The sequence below is a fragment of the Hypanus sabinus genome, chromosome 4 (genome assembly GCF_030144855.1).
Source record: "Hypanus sabinus isolate sHypSab1 chromosome 4, sHypSab1.hap1, whole genome shotgun sequence".
NCBI classification, from domain to species: domain Eukaryota; kingdom Metazoa; phylum Chordata; class Chondrichthyes; order Myliobatiformes; family Dasyatidae; genus Hypanus; species Hypanus sabinus.
This window is the reverse complement of record NC_082709.1, coordinates 170832336-170849915: the sequence shown is the minus strand read 5'-3', so window position 1 is coordinate 170849915 and position 17580 is coordinate 170832336. Positions and strand designations below refer to the sequence as shown.

General features: G+C 39.0%; 1 protein-coding gene across 8 annotated transcripts in view; it reads right to left on the bottom strand.

Moving 5' to 3' along the window:
* ttc3 (tetratricopeptide repeat domain 3) overlaps positions 1–17580 on the bottom strand; it is a 128248-nt gene that overhangs the window by 13331 nt on the left and 97337 nt on the right. For 2 of the 8 annotated variants that reach the window (XM_059968775.1, XM_059968776.1), the window contains exons 36-40: positions 16448–16551; positions 12547–12640; positions 10539–10640; positions 8470–8870; positions 2511–2637 (exon numbers count right to left, since the gene is read on the bottom strand). In XM_059968775.1, coding sequence (XP_059824758.1) covers positions 2511–2637; positions 8470–8870; positions 10539–10640; positions 12547–12640; positions 16448–16551 — 828 coding nt within the window. Of the gene's footprint in view, positions 1–2510; positions 2638–8469; positions 8871–10538; positions 10641–10938; positions 11042–12546; positions 12673–16447; positions 16552–17580 lie in introns of those variants that run through there. The other 6 variants (XM_059968777.1, XM_059968779.1, XR_009511874.1 and 3 more) reach the window with 6 other exon arrangements.

The following is a 17580-nucleotide window of genomic DNA, read 5'->3' as shown; positions in this document are numbered from 1 at the left end:
ACCAGGCATATAGATGAGAGTAGTGCAGTGGATGTGATCTACATGGATTTTAGTAAGGCATTTGACAAGGTTCCACACAGTAGGCTTATTCAGAGAGTCAGAAGGCATCGGATCCAGGGAAGTTTGGCCAGGTGGATTCAGAATTGGCGTGCCTGCAGAAGGCAGAGGGTTGTGGTGGAGGTAGTACATTCAGACTAGAGGGTTGTGACTAGTGGTGTCCCACAAGGATCTGTTCTGGGACCTCTACTTTTTGTGATTTTTATTAACGACCTGGATGTGGGGGTAGAAGGGTGGGTTGACAAGTTTGCAAACAACATAAAAGTTGGTGGTGTTGTGGATAGTGTAGAGGATTGTCGAAGATTGCAGAGAGACATTGATAGGATGCAGAAGTGGGCTGAGAAGTAGCAGATGGAGTTCAACTTGGAGAAGTGTGAGGTGGTACACTTTGGAAGGACAAACTCCAAGACAGAGTACAAAGTAAATGGCAGGATACTTGGTAGTGTGGAGGAGCAGAGGGATCTGGGGGTACATGTCCACAGATCCCTGAAAGTTGCCTCACAGGTAGATTGGGTAGTTAAGAAAGCTTATGGGGTGTTAGCTTTCATAAGTCGAGGGATAGTTTAAGAGACGTGATGTAATGATGCAGCTCTATAAAACTCTAGTTAGGCCACACTTGGAGTACTGTGTCCAGTTCTGGTCACCTCAGTATAGGAAGGATGTGGAAGCACTGGAAGGGGTACAGAGGAGATTTACCAGGATGCTGCCTGGTTTAGAGAGTATGGGTTATGATCAGAGATTAAGGGAGCTAGGGCTTTACTCTTTGGAGAGAAGGATAAGAGGAGACACGATAGAGGTGTACAAGATATTAAGAGGAATAGATAGAGTGGACAGCCAGCGCCTCTCCCCCAGGGCACCACTGCGCAGTACAAGAGGACATGGCTTTAAGGTAAGGGGAGGGAAGTTCAAGGGGGATATTAGAGGAAGGTTTTTCACTCAGAGGGTGGAATGCACTGCCTGAGTCAGTGGTGGAGGCAGATATACTAGTGAAGTTTAAGAGACTACTAGACAGGTATATGAAGGAATTTAAGGTGGGGGGTTATATGGGAGGCAGGGATTGAGGGGCGGCACAACACTGTGGGCCGAAGGGCCTGAAATGTGCTGTACTATTCTATGTTCCATGTTCTCCATTGCTATGGAGAAGCCAAAGAAGACAAACCCAAATTGGAAGAACGACATTTCATATTCTGCTTGGACAGTTTGAACCAATTCTGTGAGAATTACTAAATATAAAATAGTTTAATATGCATTATTTACAGCTTAATGTGCCATTAAAACCTCAGACTTCATGTGATACTGCAAGATTTTCAAATGATTAAGTAATGGAACGTGCTCATAAATAACTTAAATTCAAATCAATTCTAACTTGATTGTAGCTGAGAAGGTTGCAATTTGCATGGCCTTCATGACTCACTGATCTTCTGCTGTAAACATGAATGAAAGGTTGATGCCAGCTTCACAGAGCAAGGATGTGTTGCCATCATTTTCAACATAAATTCTGGCCCAATTATCTACATGGGTTACACCTCAGATGAGCTTTCGTAGGGAGATTAGCATCCTCTTTCTTTGGTGATCATCTCTGGGTCTTAAGAGGACTTTTAACCTGTGTCTGTAAAATGGTGTTGTTTCCTGAAATACACACTCATCTCCCATCCCTAATAAAGCGCTACTGCGTGTATGTCCGTGATCTTCTGCTTATCCATCTCAAGATCTGACATGTGTGTTCAGATTCTCTTCTGCACACCACTTATTATTTGAGTTACTGTTGCCTTCTTGTGTCAGTTTGAACCAGTCTGGCCACTCCTATCTGATATCTCTCATTAAGAAGGTGTTTTTGCCCACAGAACTGCCTCTCACTAGATTGTCTTTTGTATCTCGCACCATTCTCTGTAAACTGTTGTGCATAAGCACCCCCAGAAATCAGCAGTATCTGAGATACTCAAAACACTCTGTTTGGCAGCAACAATCACTCCTTGGTTACCATCACTTAGATCACATTTCTTCCCCACACTGATGTTTGGTTTGAGTAACAAACTGAACCTCTTGACCAGGTCTGCATGCTTTAATACACTGAGATACTAACATATGATTAGCTGATTAGATATTTGCATTAACAAGCAGGTGTACATGTGTACCTAATGAAGTGGCCACTGAGTGTACAATCTGTGAAGCAGACTCTGTAAGCTGAGGTGGCGATCAGCTATGACACTGCAGATGAGTATTGCTACAGCAGAAACAAAGTGTAGAGCAGACATCAGTTTATGGTGATTTGGGGTTCTTGCACTATGGCTGATGGCAGTCAGAAAGCTGAGACGTTTCTTCAAGGTTAGAAATACAGGCAGTTCGATTATGTAAGAGTTTTTGTTTCTGAGAACTGTGTAAGCTGGAATTTTCTGTAAGGCATATCAACCTTCTAGAAACTCTTCACACTTTCCCATTGATAAGACTCTCACCTTTTTTTTGTCCTGATGATCGAGGATGCGTTCCGCCACTTGGCTGATTATTTCATCAATCATTAATCCAGAAAGGGAACCTCCATTTGCACTACGAACTTCCTTAATGAAGAGAGTCAGGCTAGCACTGGAAAGTACAATGCACAGCAAAATGGAAAATAATGTATGAAGCAAATTTATGCAAAGCTGAGACTGACACCAAGATGTCTATCAAGAGAGCACAAATGTTATCCCAACACCTACAGAACAGATAAGCTAATGCTAGTACAAGCTATGATCGGGGAAAACAGAGGTTCGAAGATCAGATCTTCAAATTTGTGGTTCACTTGGCAGCCATTACCTCCTGCATGCATCTGAGATCTGGACTGCTGGCACCAAGCACCTCAGGTAACTGAAGATTCCACCAACACTGTCTCCATAACATCCTCTGATCACTGGAAGAATCGTGCAGCGGTTAGCGTGTTGCTATTACAGCTCAGGGTGTCAAGAGTTCGGAGTTCAATTCCGACATCATCTTTAAGGAGTTGTACTTTCTCCCCGTGGACGTGTGGATTTCCTTCGACCCATGAATGTGTGGATGTGCTCTGGTTTCCTCCCACAGTCCAAAGGTTAGTGGGTTAATCGGTGAGTATAAACTGTCCTGTGGATTGAAAAGATGGGTTGCTGTGCAATGTGGCTCAATGGGCTGGAAGGGCCTGTTCCACACTGTATCTCCAAAACAAATAAATAAACAAACCAACAAAAAAAAAGTGGATTTTGGTTAATTGGGACAGCTGTTTTTTTTGGGACAACTCTTAAAGAAGAAAAACTATTCAAAAAGTTAGCTGGGATTCCCTTTGTTTATGTGGAATACTATGCTACGTAATTGGGACAGGATACTGTTGCCATACAGATTCTAACTACTGTCAGTTGTGTGCATGTCATGTGGCCGTTAAACACTACACCATGCTTAGTGTAAACAGTGCAAATAATGTCACTTCCATGTATTTGTGTTCAAAAAGCAGTGATTTTTTTTTTTGTCACTGATACTTGGCTAGAAATAAGCAGTAAGACAATTCAAAATTGTGTTGCTCACTGCAGTTTCAAGTGTTCAGGCTTTGGGATGCCAGAAATAGCCAGCTATGAAACTGAGATGATTTCACTATTTCAACAATTTAGGACCAATGAAGAATTTGAAGGTATCAACAATCATCTTGAAAATGAAGATTTAGAGGTTGCAATTATCAAAAGCGTTGTTTGACGGCAGTCCATTATCTGCACCAGGTGTATGTGCTGATTTTGTTCATTTACAGTCAATCAAAACAGGAGCATTAATTCCTCTGTTGATAAGTCCTGCAATCTAATTCACAGGTTTATTGTACTGTAGTAGTTTTGATAAGTTTCTAATTTGCTCTGTATTTCATTTAAAAACATAATTTGTTACTCAGTTAAGCAATAGTTTGTCTTTTTTAAATGCCAGCTCAAAATCTATTTAAGCTTGCTTTTAACAGTATCATCTTTCATTTTTATGTTTGCACTTTATCCAATTGTAAAGTACTTTGAACTACATTGTTTTAATGAAAAGTGCTTTGTAAATATGTTATTATTTTCTATTTTTTCCTCAGCTCAAGCTGTTAAAACCTGAGGTACGGCATAGCTAAGCACACTCCTTTCTCAGTTGTTAGGAACTTTTGGGCTATTCTAGTGGTGTTTAGTATTATGGCTTTCTGGAGATTTACATAATAATAATAATTATTATTATTCCTTTTTAACTATTTCTATGAAATTTCAGCTGACTGGGACAGCTGCTTAATTGGGCCACAATGTACTGGCCCCAATGTGTTCCAATGAACCAGAATCCACTGAATTTACAAATTACCTTCAGTGTTCTCTCACAGGCCAAGAGCCCTAGACTTGAGGATCTAATTGCACTGTTTTGTAAGTTACTTCCATCACATGCCCAGTGTCAGACTCCATAGGTCAATCCTGACACTCCATAGTGTCAGTTTCAATCTCCACATAGGAGATTGGTGGGTAAAATCAGAGCTCATGGCATTGGGGGGAAGATATTGACATGGATAGAAAACTGGTTGGCAGATAGAAAGCAAAGGATAACGGTGAATGGGTGTTTCTCGGAATGGCAGGTGGTGACTAGTGGGGTGCCACAGGGCTCAGTATTGGGACCACAGCTGTTTACGATTTACATCAACGATTTAGATGAAGGCATTGAGAATAACATCAGCAAGTTTGCTGATGATACTAAGCTGGGTGGCAGCGTGACATGTGATGAGGATGTTAGGAGAATTCAGGGTGACTTGGATAGGCTGAGTGAGTGGGCAGATACTTGGCAGATGACGTTTAATGTGAATAAGTGTGAGGTTAACCACTTTGGGGGTAAGAACAGGAAGGCAGATTATCTGAATGGTGTAGAGTTAGGTAAGCGAGAAATACAAAGAGATCTAGGCATCCTTGTTCATCAGTCACTGAAGGTGAATGAGCAAATGCAGCAGGCATTGAAGAAGGCTAATGGAATGTTGACCTTTATTACAAAGGGAATTGAGTACAAGAGCAAGGAAATCCTTTTGCATTTGTACAGGGCCCTGGTGAGACCACACCTGGAGTATTGTGTACAGTTTTGGTCTCAGGGTTAAGGAAGGACATCCTGGCTGTTGAGGAATTGCAGCATAGGATCACGAGGTTAATTCCTGGGATGTCTGGACTGTCTTACGCAGAGAGGTTAGAGAGACTGGGCTTGTACACGCTGGAATTAAGGAGATTGAGAGGGGATCTGATTGCAACATGTAAGATTATTAAGGGATTGGACAAGATAGAGGCAGGAAATATGTTCCAGATGCTGGGAGAGTCCAGTACTAGAGGGCATGGTTTGAGAATAAGGGGTAGGTCATTTAGGACAGAGTTAAGGAAAAACTTCTTCTCCCAGAGAGTTGTGGGGGTCTGGAATGCACTGCCTTGGAAGGCAGTGGAGGCCAATTCTCTAGATGCTTTCAAGAAGGAGCTAGATAAGTATCTTATGGATAGGGGAATCAAGGGATATGGGGACAAGGCAGGAACCGGGTATTGATAGTAGATGATCAGCCATGATCTCAGAATGGCGGTGCAGGCTTGAAGGGCCGAATGGTCTACTTCTGCACCTATTGTCTGTCTATTGTCCATAGAGAGAGACACTATTTTGAGCTCAGTCACAGGAAGAGATTACCCATTGAGCAAAGGACAATAACCAAGAATATGGTCAAAGTTGCTTTAAAAAATTAGAATACCGCGACTGATTTTTGGGCACCTCGTCTCATAACCACTCAAAGTGCAGGAGGAACATTTAGAATGATATGAGAACCTTGTAGTCACTTACCAGGATTACAGAAGCAGGTGTAAATGACAGATGGAATTAACCACCTCTCAAGCTACCCACCTGCCCCTCTGGACATCTTATGAGCAGAAACAAGTTATCCTTGATTCTGAAGGACTGCATGAGAAGCAGCAATAGAAGAATTAGCTTCACCCCAGCTTTAAAACTACAAGGGTTGTTTAGCATTTCCAACACTGGTTGAGGAATATCACCAAGGACAAAATGTCAGGACAATTTTCGAATATACGGAATGAGGCCCTTCAGCAACTGTCAATATACGGTGCCTTGAAAAAGTATTCAACCCACAACTATTTTCATATTTCATCATCTCATTTGGCTAAATTTGTAATATATTGAAGTAGGATTTCTTTGAGCTAATGTACAAAACATTGTGCATTGTCGAAAGAAAAATTCCAAGACCTGTGAACAATTTACTAGGAATTAAAAACCAAAATTATGAGGCTGAAAATTTATTCATCCCCTTTGTAATTACTACACTAACTTTCCTCAGCTGCAATATATTGTATTACTTTACCAACTTATTTGTTGATATAGAAAACAGGAGGATCACCTGTTTTCAATGAATTCATAATAAATACCCACTGTGTCTGTAAAGTCCAACAATATGGTAGATTTTCAAAAGACCCAAACCAAAAGGAAGACAAAGGAGTATTCAAGACAATTCCGGAAATGATCATCTGGGGAAAGGTACAACACCATCTCAAAGGCAGTGAATACTATTTAGAACTCAGAGCACGCCCATTGTGAAACAACAGGTACAACTTCTAGGCCAGGCTGCCCATCTAAATGGCACTTGTAAGAGATAGTACTGTGACACCACTAGTCACTGAGGGAGCTGCAGGTCAGTGGCTGCAACTGGAGATGAAGTTCATGGCTCCACAATCTCAAAGACCTTGCACAAAAAGGGTATTTATGGATCAGTGGCAAGGAAGAAACCCTGGCTTAAAAAAAGCATATTCTTGCTCGTAAAGACTTTCCAACGTGTCACATAGAAAATACTATAAAGATGTGGAAGAAGGTCTTGTTGTTGGATGAGAATAAAGTAGAACTTTTTGACCTCAACACTACATGGTATGTACGGCATAAATCTAATCAGCCAGGTAACATCATCCCTACTGTGAAGTACAGTGGAGGTAGTATCATGCAATGGGGATACTTTTCAGCAGCAGGAAATAGAAATCTGCTCAGGATTGATGGGAAGATGAATGCTGATAAATACAGAGAGATTCTGGATAAAACCTGCTAGCCTCTGTCAGAAAACTTAAACTGGGGATGAAATTTGTCTTTCAGCAGGATAATGACTCAAAGCACACAGGTAGAGCAACCATAGAGTGGCTTTGAAAGAAGAAAGATAATGTCCTTCAGTGGCCCAGTCAGAGTCCTACCTTGACCTGATCAAACATCTCTGTTAAGACCTCAAGATTACTGTCCACTGCTGCTCCCCAACAAATCTGGTACAACTTGAGCAATTTTGCATGGAGGCATGGCCAAATCTTGCTCCATCATGTTGTGCAAAGTGAATACAACCTTATCTAAAAAGACCTCTGCCTGTAATAGCTGCAAGAGGTGGTTCAACTAAGTTCTGAGCAGAGGGGAACGAATACTTTTGAACTGCTGATATTTCAGTTTTTGAATTCTATAGTTTTTCATGCTTTATAATTTTATTTTTGGGTTCTACCATGAAAAAAAGAGCATGTGATTGACAAAGAAAAATTCTCAGTTAAATCGAGCAAAATCCCTGGTTGTATTACTCATTTATGTAAACAAAGGGCTGGGGCTGAACATTTTTTCAAGGGGCTGTAAAACCCGAGTCTCTTCTGTGCTCAGTAAATCTCTGACTCCTGAAATTTTCATTGCTGACCGTATACAGCTTTAATTCTCCTGCCAAATAATGCAACTTCATCCTTCCTCGATAAGAACAAATCCCAACTGCTAGGTTTTAAAAATCTTATTGCTACCCTTATTGATAAATTATTAAAAATCCAATACATTTTGGTTAGTTTAAGCAATGCCTTCTCAGAATCTCAAAAATGATAAACGAGTAATTTAAGTCAAATTTCTAGGGTTTGGGAATTGCTGGCAACTCTGACATTTACCTTTCATCTTAATTTTCTTTGAGATCCGGTATATGAGCTGGAAGTAATGACTCTATACATACAGCTCAGGCTGTTGATCAGCTACCTGTGAGGTAGCTTTCCTATTGGAGGCACCAGTTGCCAGATGTTTGGGAGGAACACTTGAGGCTAACTGTGCTTACCCTGCCCGAATCTGTCCCCATCTAGCTCTTCTGGGTTTATCACACACAGCATCTGACAAAATTGAATGTCTTACTAAACCAGTTTAGAGGGAATTACATTGCTGTCCATTTGGAATTGCATATAATTCAGGCTGAGCTTCTACCTCTGTTAATAAACCAGATATATTCCAATTACAATATACGAATTTTATGGGCATCAGTAATGAGACTAGTTTTTTTTTTATATTCTAAGATTGATTTAGTTTTATATGAATACCTCCAGATTGTCAATAGCCACCACAATACCATTCTTCATTATATATTTCTGTTAATTACATTTACCTTTTCAGTAGACTTACTGTGTATGATTAGGAAACATGGCTAAAAGGCGGGTAATTATCTTATCAAAGCTTTTCTTGGGTTGCTGAGATTTTTCATGTGTAGACTGGCTTGTAGAAGGCTGTGTTTCGTGACAGCTTGTGGGTTCAGATGCTACAGGTGATTCTGATCGACTGCTTGCTTGTGCCCAGGCAGATTGAGGCTTGGTCAAAGCAGCACCAGGATGTAAATGGTTTGAGGATCTCTGGTTCTGGAAGCCAGATGGAGGCTTTGGCTTTTCTTTTGTGGCTCCTGTGACTGAAGGCAGGTGTGGAACTGGTGGACTATGTTGTTCATTATGTAACCCGAGCATCTGAGGAGCAGCACAAGGGTAAGATGCAATAATGGCAGGATCATCAATAGCCAACTTTTCCACCATTACCTGAATTGAAAAACATATGTTTTAAAAATAGCAACAAATTAAAAATATAAAAGTTTTGTTTCTAGTAATACAGCATGGATACAGGCCCTTTGGCCCAACAGGTTCATGCCAACCATTGCGTCCACCCAACTAGTCCCAATTTAATTCAGCCCATATCCCTCTACGCCTTGCTTTTCTAACCAAGTGCATCTTAAATGATAATGTTGTATCTGCCTTAACCATTTCCATAGCAGCTCATTCCCTATTATCTCCAACCTCTTGAAAAAATGTTGCTCCTCAGGCCCCCTTTAAACCTTACCCCTTCACTCTACATCTACCCTGTATGCCTATTAGTTTTGGACTTCCTTACCCTGAGGAAGACTGTAACCATCCACCTTATCTATGCCTCTCATAATTTTAAACTTTTCTATAAAGGTCACCCCTCATTCTCCTATATTCCAAGTAATAAAGATCTAGTCTGGCTAACCTCTTGCTATAATTCAGGCCTCTAGTCTTGGCAACAACCTCATGAATCTTTTCTGGACATGTTCCACTTTAATTGTGGCATTTCTTCTAACAGGGTGACCAAAACTGTATACAGCATTCTGCATGTGGCCTTATTATGCCATATATAGCTGCAACATAATGCCCTAGCTCCCATACTCAATGCCCTGACTGATTAAGGCCAGCAAGCTAAATACCCTTTTTACCACCCTGTGTACCTGTGGCACTGTGTTCAATGAACTATGCACTTTTACCTCTAGGTCCCCGAGTTCCATTACACTCCTCAGAGCCCTACCTACCGTTCAATGCTGGTTTGACTTTCCAAAATACATCATCTTCCTTCTGAATAATCTTTCTCTGAGTTCAACTATTTAATCATACAGTCAAGTTCACATTGAGAACTTAAGAGTAATTGATTCGAATCATCTCTAGGAACCCTTCTATTCTGCTCCTGAAACTCAAACAGAAAATGCTAGGAGTATTCAAATCTTGCAGTGCACATGAAGAAAGAAACAAGTTAACATTTAATCATGGTCAATAATACTCTGCAAGTTCTGCCCAAGTTGCTGAGTATTCCCAATTTCCCATTTTCATTTCAGATTTTCAGCATCTGTGCATGTTTTTTTTGCCTTTAGATCCCTGAAACCCTCATCCTTGTCAATGTCACTTACAAACTTGGCTCTTCCAGTCTTTAATGGACTGTGCATACTGATCCACAGAAACTTCACATTTTGAACTCTGTAACTTGTATCCAATGCAAACCCCCATTCACCTACCAACCTGAATGTCCATCTCTGTCCTCTGATGCCTTAATTTCAATATACACATGCTCTTTTCAAACACCTTTAGCTTCATACTTTCCTGTAGTTAAATACTTCCTTCAGAACTCTGCATTTTTGTTCACTGCCAATTCTGAAGAACAGCGGGCTACTGCACTGTCCCAAACCCAACCCATAGTCTGGCTGTAGCAATTTGCATCACCTTATCCTTCAGCTAATAAGTGTATATTTATTAAATGCTTAAAGCATTTTTCCAAGGTCCTATTTTTAAAGTAGATAGATGTTTAATTCTGTTGAAAGATACCTTTAGTACAACTGAGGTATGATGCTGAATATAGTGTCTACATGCATCAACCTGGTTTCAATTCTGAACTACTTTTAGAAAGAGATTTCAATAGATACGTACACTAGAGCTTGGTGGTACTGGGAGGTTCGGTATAGTCACTGTTGCCAAGCTGTTAAACTGCATCCCAGCTTTCACCTGATTAATCTGATCTTTAAAGCGTATCTGTAAAAAATGAAATTGCTATAGTATTTTTACCAATATCAACATTCTTCATACTTTCTGCACAACAGATATCAATCAGACAAACTTCATTAAAAATAAAACAAAGATTTCAATCTGGAAAACATCTTCATTACTTGGGTCACTGAAGAATATTGAGGAAGAGGTGGAACTTGTTCCATTGGACTAGAATTGAAAACTAGTGGGTACTCCAATATGTTGGGCTAATAGATACGATAAGCAATGTTATGTACAAATGGAAATAATCATTCTCTTTCTCAAGACAATCAACAGATATGGCTCAGACAATGACTTACAGTGGTGCTAGAAAGTTTGTGAACCCTGTAGTATTTTCTCTATTTCTGCACAAATATTGTGATCAGATCTTTACGCAAGTCCTAAAACTAGATAAAGAGAACCCAATTAAATTTAAAAAACCACAAAAAAATTGTTCATTTATTTATTGAGAAAAATGATCCAATATTAGATATATTTGTTGGAAAAAGTATGTGAATGTTTGGAGTAATGCCTTCTACAAAAGCTATTTGGAGTCAGGTGTTCCAATTAATGAGATAAGATTGGAGGTGTGGGTTGTAGAGGTGCCCTGTCCTATAAAAAAGACACACAAAGTCAGGTTACTGACAGAACTTGCTCTTCTGTTTATATGCACCATGCCTCAATCAAAACAACTTTCAGAAGATCTTAGAAGAATTGTAGAGATGCATGAAGCTGGAAAAGCCTACAAAAACATTTCTAAAGACCTGAGTGTTCATCAGTCCACAGTAAGAGAAATTGTCTACAAATGGAGGAAACTCAGTACTGTTGCTACTCTCCCTAGGAGTGGGCATCCTGCAAAGATCACACCAAGAGCACAATGTGCAATACTGAAGGAGATGAAAACGAACCCAAGGGTAACAGCAAAAGATCTGCAGAAATCTCTAGAATTTGCTAAAGTCTCTTTTCATGTGTTCACTATAAGAAAAACACTGAACAAAAATGGTGTTCGTGGAAGGACACCATGGAAGAATCCACTTCTGCAAAAAAGACATTGCTCCACATCTCAAGTTTGCAAAAGACCACCTGGATGTCCTACAACACTTCTGGGACAATGTTCTTTGGACAGATGTGACAGAAATTGAACATTTTGGCAGGAATGCACACTGCCATATTTGGAGGAAAAAAGTATTGCATACCAACAACAAAACCTCATCTCAACTGTGAAGCATGGTGGAAGGAACATCATGGTTTGGGGCTGCTTTGCTGCCTCAGGGCCTAGGCAGCTTGCAATTGTTGAGGAAACAATGAATTCAAAATTGTATGAAGACATTTTGCAGGAGAATGTCAGGGTAGCAGTCTGCCATCTGAAGCTTAATGGATAATGCAACAAGACAACAATCCAAAAGACAAGAGTAAATCAACAACAGAATGGTTTAAAAAAACAGAAGAAAATTCAGATTCCTGACCTTAATCCTATAGAAATGTTGTGGAAGGACCTGAAGCAAGCAGTTCATGCAAGGAAACCCACCAACATCCCAGAGTTAAAGCTGTTTTATAAGGAGGAATGGCCTAAAATTCCTCCAAGCCGGTAAGCAGGACTGATCAACAGTTACTGGAAACGTCTGGTTGAAGTTATAGCTGTACAAGGGAGGGTCAACACCAGTTCCTGAAAGTAAAGGTTCACATACATTTTCCAACAAATACATGTAATATTGGATCAATTTTCTCAATAAATAAATGAACATGTATAATGTTTTTTGTGTTATTTATTTAATTGGGTACTCTTTATCTAGTATTAGGACTTACGTGAAGATCTGATCACATTTTTGGGCATATTTGTGCAGAAATAGAGAAAATTCTACAGGATTCATGAACTTTCTAGCACCACTTATATAATTCAAGATTAACTTACCTCAGTTTGATGGATTTGCTGTTCAGTTTCAAATAGAAAATGCTCCCAGGCAACAATGGACATCTGTAGTTGTGGAATAGCTGTGGCTGGTGTACTGAATAAAGGGAATATTCAGATACCATAAAGCTACAGGTGAAATTGCATTGCAGCTTTATTTTTATGCAAAATTAATAAATGATAGCATAACATCCAATGAGGATTCCAATATTCCACATCATTATTTGTGCTTGCTGCTAATATTTAAGATTTCAGAAGTGGTGAAAATAATTTCCAGCTATCATATGCTTCCCTCAAAACCAGAAAACTTCATTAAACTCATTTAATTTTCTAGGAAAACATGAGGAAATCTGCAGATGCTGGAAATTCAAGCAATGTACACAAAATGCTGATGGAACGCAGCAGGTCAGGCAGCATCTATAGGGAGAAGCATTTTGTGTGTGTTGATTTAATTTTCTAACCTTAATTCTAACTAATTTAACTTTTAGATTCCAAGTATCATTCTGATATTTTGATCCTATCCAGGATATCTCAGATTTTTCTCAGCTGCAGCCTTTCTGGGGCTTTGCAGCTAAACTTCTAACCCCTTGTATTCCAGTATTTTCAACAGGACAGCGTTCCTGGTTACTTTCTGTTCCTGTTCTTGACATTTAATACTTCAGATACATTACCTCATATAAGCTGCTTGAACCTCTACTGCTATTACATTTTCACCATTCCTGTTCAATTTTTAGAAAATGCATGACCTTGTTTGTTTATAACTGAATCTGTCTCCCTGAGATTTGGCTATTCATTTTTATCAATTTTACTGAAAAATATGTGAAGGCAAATTCACATAAGTAATGTTGTCCAACTATCTTAGTTGTTTAGGAATACAGTGGATCGTGGTTAATTGGGCCAATATTTAATCAGGGCTTATTTGCAACAACTCTTAAAGAATAAAAACTAGTGCAGAAAATAGTCGATATTCCCTTCATTTATTTGGGACACCATGTTGCTGAACTGGGACAGGAGACCATTGCCGAACAGCTTCTAACTAGTGTTAGTAGTGTGCACATGTTGTGATGGCCAGACACTACATGATGCTTAAAGTGAAGTTTTTAAATCACATCAGTTGCGTGTGTTTGTATTTAGAAAGCAGTGGATTTGTCACTGATAAGTGGTGAAAGATAAGCATGTAGACAATTCAGAAACCGTTTTGCTCACTGTGCTTTCAAGCATTCAGGCTTGGAAATGCCTGAAACGGTCGGGAATGAAAATGAAATGATTTCACCACTTTAATAAGTTACAAACTATGAAGAGTTTGAGGGATTGATAATCATCTTGAATGTTACAATGAAAGTGGAGATTTGAAAGTATTGTATGAAGGCAGTCCATTATCTGCACTAGGTGTCTGCACTGGATTTGTTCATTTAGTCAATCAAAAGAACATGAAACATACAATGGATGAATTTCTCAGTGGATAAGTATTAGAAACTACAAAGCTTCATAGTACTGTAATAGTATTGGTATTGTTCTAACTTGTTCTGAATTTCATTTGTTACTCGGTTAAATAGTAGTTTGTTTTTTTTTATATGCTTTTTAACTACTTCCATGAAAGTTCGGCTAGCCGCTTAATTGGACAATCTAGTCCAGGCTGAACTATTATTCTACCTAGTACCATTGAATTGCACCCAGACCATAGCCCTCCATACCCCTCCCATTCATGTACCTATCCAATTTTTTCTTAGATGTTGAAATTGAACCTGAATCTATCACTTTCACGAGCAGCTCATTCTATGCCCTCACCACCCTCCCAGTGAAGTTTCCTCTCATGTTCCCCTTAAGCTTTTCACCTTTCATGCTTAATCCATGACCTCTAGTTTTCGGCTCACTCAACTTAAGTGGAAAAAGCCTGCTTGCATTTACCCTATCTCTACCCTCATAATTGTGTATACCTTCAACAAATCTCTCCTCAATCTTCTATATTCTAGGGAATAAAGTCCTAACCTATTCAACCTTTCCCTATAATTCAGGTCCTCAAGTCCTGGCACCACCTTTGTAAATTTTCTCAGCACTCTTTCAATCTTAATATATATCTTTTCTGTAGGTAGGACCAGAACTACACAGTACTCCAAATTAGGCCTCACTAATGTCTTATACAACTTCACAATAACATCTCAACTCCTGTATTCAATACTTTAATTTATGAAGGACAATGTGCTAAAAGCGTTATGACCTTATCAGCCTGTGACATCACTTTCAAGGAATTATCAACCTGTATTTTCCGAACACTCTGGTCTGCCGCTCACTGTGCAAGTCCTACCCTTATCTGTTCTCTCAAACTGCAGAGCCCCACACTTGTCTGCATTCAATTTCATCCATCATTCATTCTTCAGCACAGTTTTCCAGCTCCCTCTGCAAACAATGATAGCCTTCCTCGCTTTTCGTCACACTCCCAATCTTGTTGTTATCTGTAAAATTGCTGATCCGATTTACCATATTATCATCCAGATCACTGATATAGATGACAAACAACAACAGATCCAGCACTCATCCCTGTGGCACACCATTGGTCAAAGGCCTTCAGAAAGACAAACATTTACGAACCAACTTCTTACAATATTTATTCATAATTTTATTTACCTCTTAAAATGCACTTGTGCTCATTAGGTATGACTTAATGATGTTTACAAAAATGAAAATATTTCAGGTTTTTAATTATACATTCTAATAATTTCTTGGCAACATTTACTATGCTTCCCAGTTCTTATTTTTCATAAACATCGAGTGACTTGCACAGAATATGAAATCTAATGGAACTTCGGAAAATAATGCTTTGCATATTAGTAGTGCTCTCATTTACTTCCTATACAATCCTGATTTGGAAATTAACTTTCTAGGTGATTAGTGATTATTTAGTACAATTATTTACTTCATCAGTTTCCTCTGGATGATCGTCTTCCCCTATGGTTAGTGCTAATATAGATTTGAAATATCTGAGATTTGTTTTTAAGAACCCCCACTGCTCCCAGCCACCCTAAAAAAGTTTAAAATAGTCTGCATTGTTTTGTTTTATATACCATGAACATTTCATTTCACATTTATTTCTTTTAAATTCTCAGAATTAGAATCATGTTTATTATCACTGGCATATGTCGCGAAATTTGTTAACTTGGCAGCAGCAATATAATGCAACACATAATATAGAAAAAAAGTAAATCAATTATGTTAAGCATATATATGTATATTATAGTTAAAATAGTGCAAATTCAAAAATAATAATAAAAAATGTGAGGTAGTATTCAACGTTCATTTACAAATTTGGTGGCAGAGAGAAAGAAGCTGTTTCTGAATTGTTGCGTGTGTGCCTTCAGGCTTTCTGTACCTCCCTTGTTTTGGTAACAATGAGAAGAGGGTATGTCCTGAGTGATGGGGGACCTTAACAAAGGACACCGCCTCTCTGAGGCACTGCTCCTTGAAGATGTCTTGGATACTATGGGGACCAGTACCCATGAACTGATTAATTTTACAACTTTCTGTAGCTTCTTTCGATCCTGTGCAGTAGTCGCCCCATACAAAACAGTAATGCAGTCTGTCAGCCTGCTTTCCACTGTACATCTGTAGAAGCTTTCAAGACTTTTAGGTGACAAGCCAGATCTCCTCAAACTCTAAAAGAAATACAGCCGCTGTCTTGCCTTCTTTATAGTTGTATCAATATGTTGGGATCAGAATAGATCCTCAGAGATCTTGACACCCAGGCAATTGAAACTGCTCACTCTCTCCACTTCTAATCCCTCTATGAAGATTGGTTTGTGTTCCCTCATCAATTCTTATCAGTAGTTCATTTTATTTTGTTATCCCTCCCATCTGTACGTATCTATGAATTTGCCTTTCTGTAGGTCTTTAGTTTTCTGTGACTCACCTGGCATTCAATGCTTTCAATTTTTCCAAAGTACGTCTTGTATCTTCAGCTGCTTTGTAATGAGAAAATAACTGTGCTTTCTGCCGGCCTTCTAGTATAGCCACCTGGGCAAAGAGGACAAAACAATATAGAGAAAAATTTTAAACCATAAAGATTTTAATTTCCCAGAAAAAGATCCAATATTCATAAAGTAACATAAAGCATTCATAAAGTATCCTCAAAGTAACAGATGCGGCCATATTATTTTCTTAAATGATCACCTATAGGTTCTCTGAACTGATTCCACAACCAATGGACTCACTTTCACGGTCTCTACAACTCATAATCTCAGTTTTTTTTTATTTATTAGCTCAGTTCATCTCCTTTTGTACATATGTTGTTTGCCAGTCTTTGTAGTTCTTCATTGTTCTCTTGTATTTCTCTGTTCTACTGTGAATATCTGCAAGTAAATAAATCTCAAGGTATATACATAGTGGCATATACATACTTTGATAATAAATTGACTTTGAACTTTGAAAGTTCTTCTGATGATTTTGTCTGAATGACATTGTGCCATACTCTCTAAGGTTGTGGAGAAGAAGCCAAAGAACTGCATCCTCTACTAACTTAATAGACAAACCCAACATGCTATGGTGCTGAGGGAAAGAGACAAAGGGTGTATTCAATTACTGATCTTTTGTAAGACAGATGTTTTGACTTTCTATATTATTCTTAAATAAAGAGATAGTTCTGTAGCTGGCAGAGCTCCTGCCTCACGGTTACAGGCACTTTGATGGATCTTGCACATTCTCCCAATGGCTGAATCCTCTGGATGCCCCAGTTTCCTCCTACATCCCAAAATCCTGTGGGTTGTAAGGTTAATTGGCTACTATTAATTTCCCATATAGATGAGCTGTAGAATCTAGAAGAGTGGGAGGGTGAGGAGAAATAGATGGGTAAAGGTAGACTTAATGTAAAATAGATGCTTTATGATCTACACTGACTCAGTAGGTTGAAAAATCCATTTTTGAGCTACATCTTTCTATGACCAAGACACTATCCCCAGTTCTAAGGTACATTCAACTTCTCTTTCAAGGCTTAAAACTTTGTTTTATTTGAGATACAGCACATTAACAGGCCCTTCCAGTCCAATG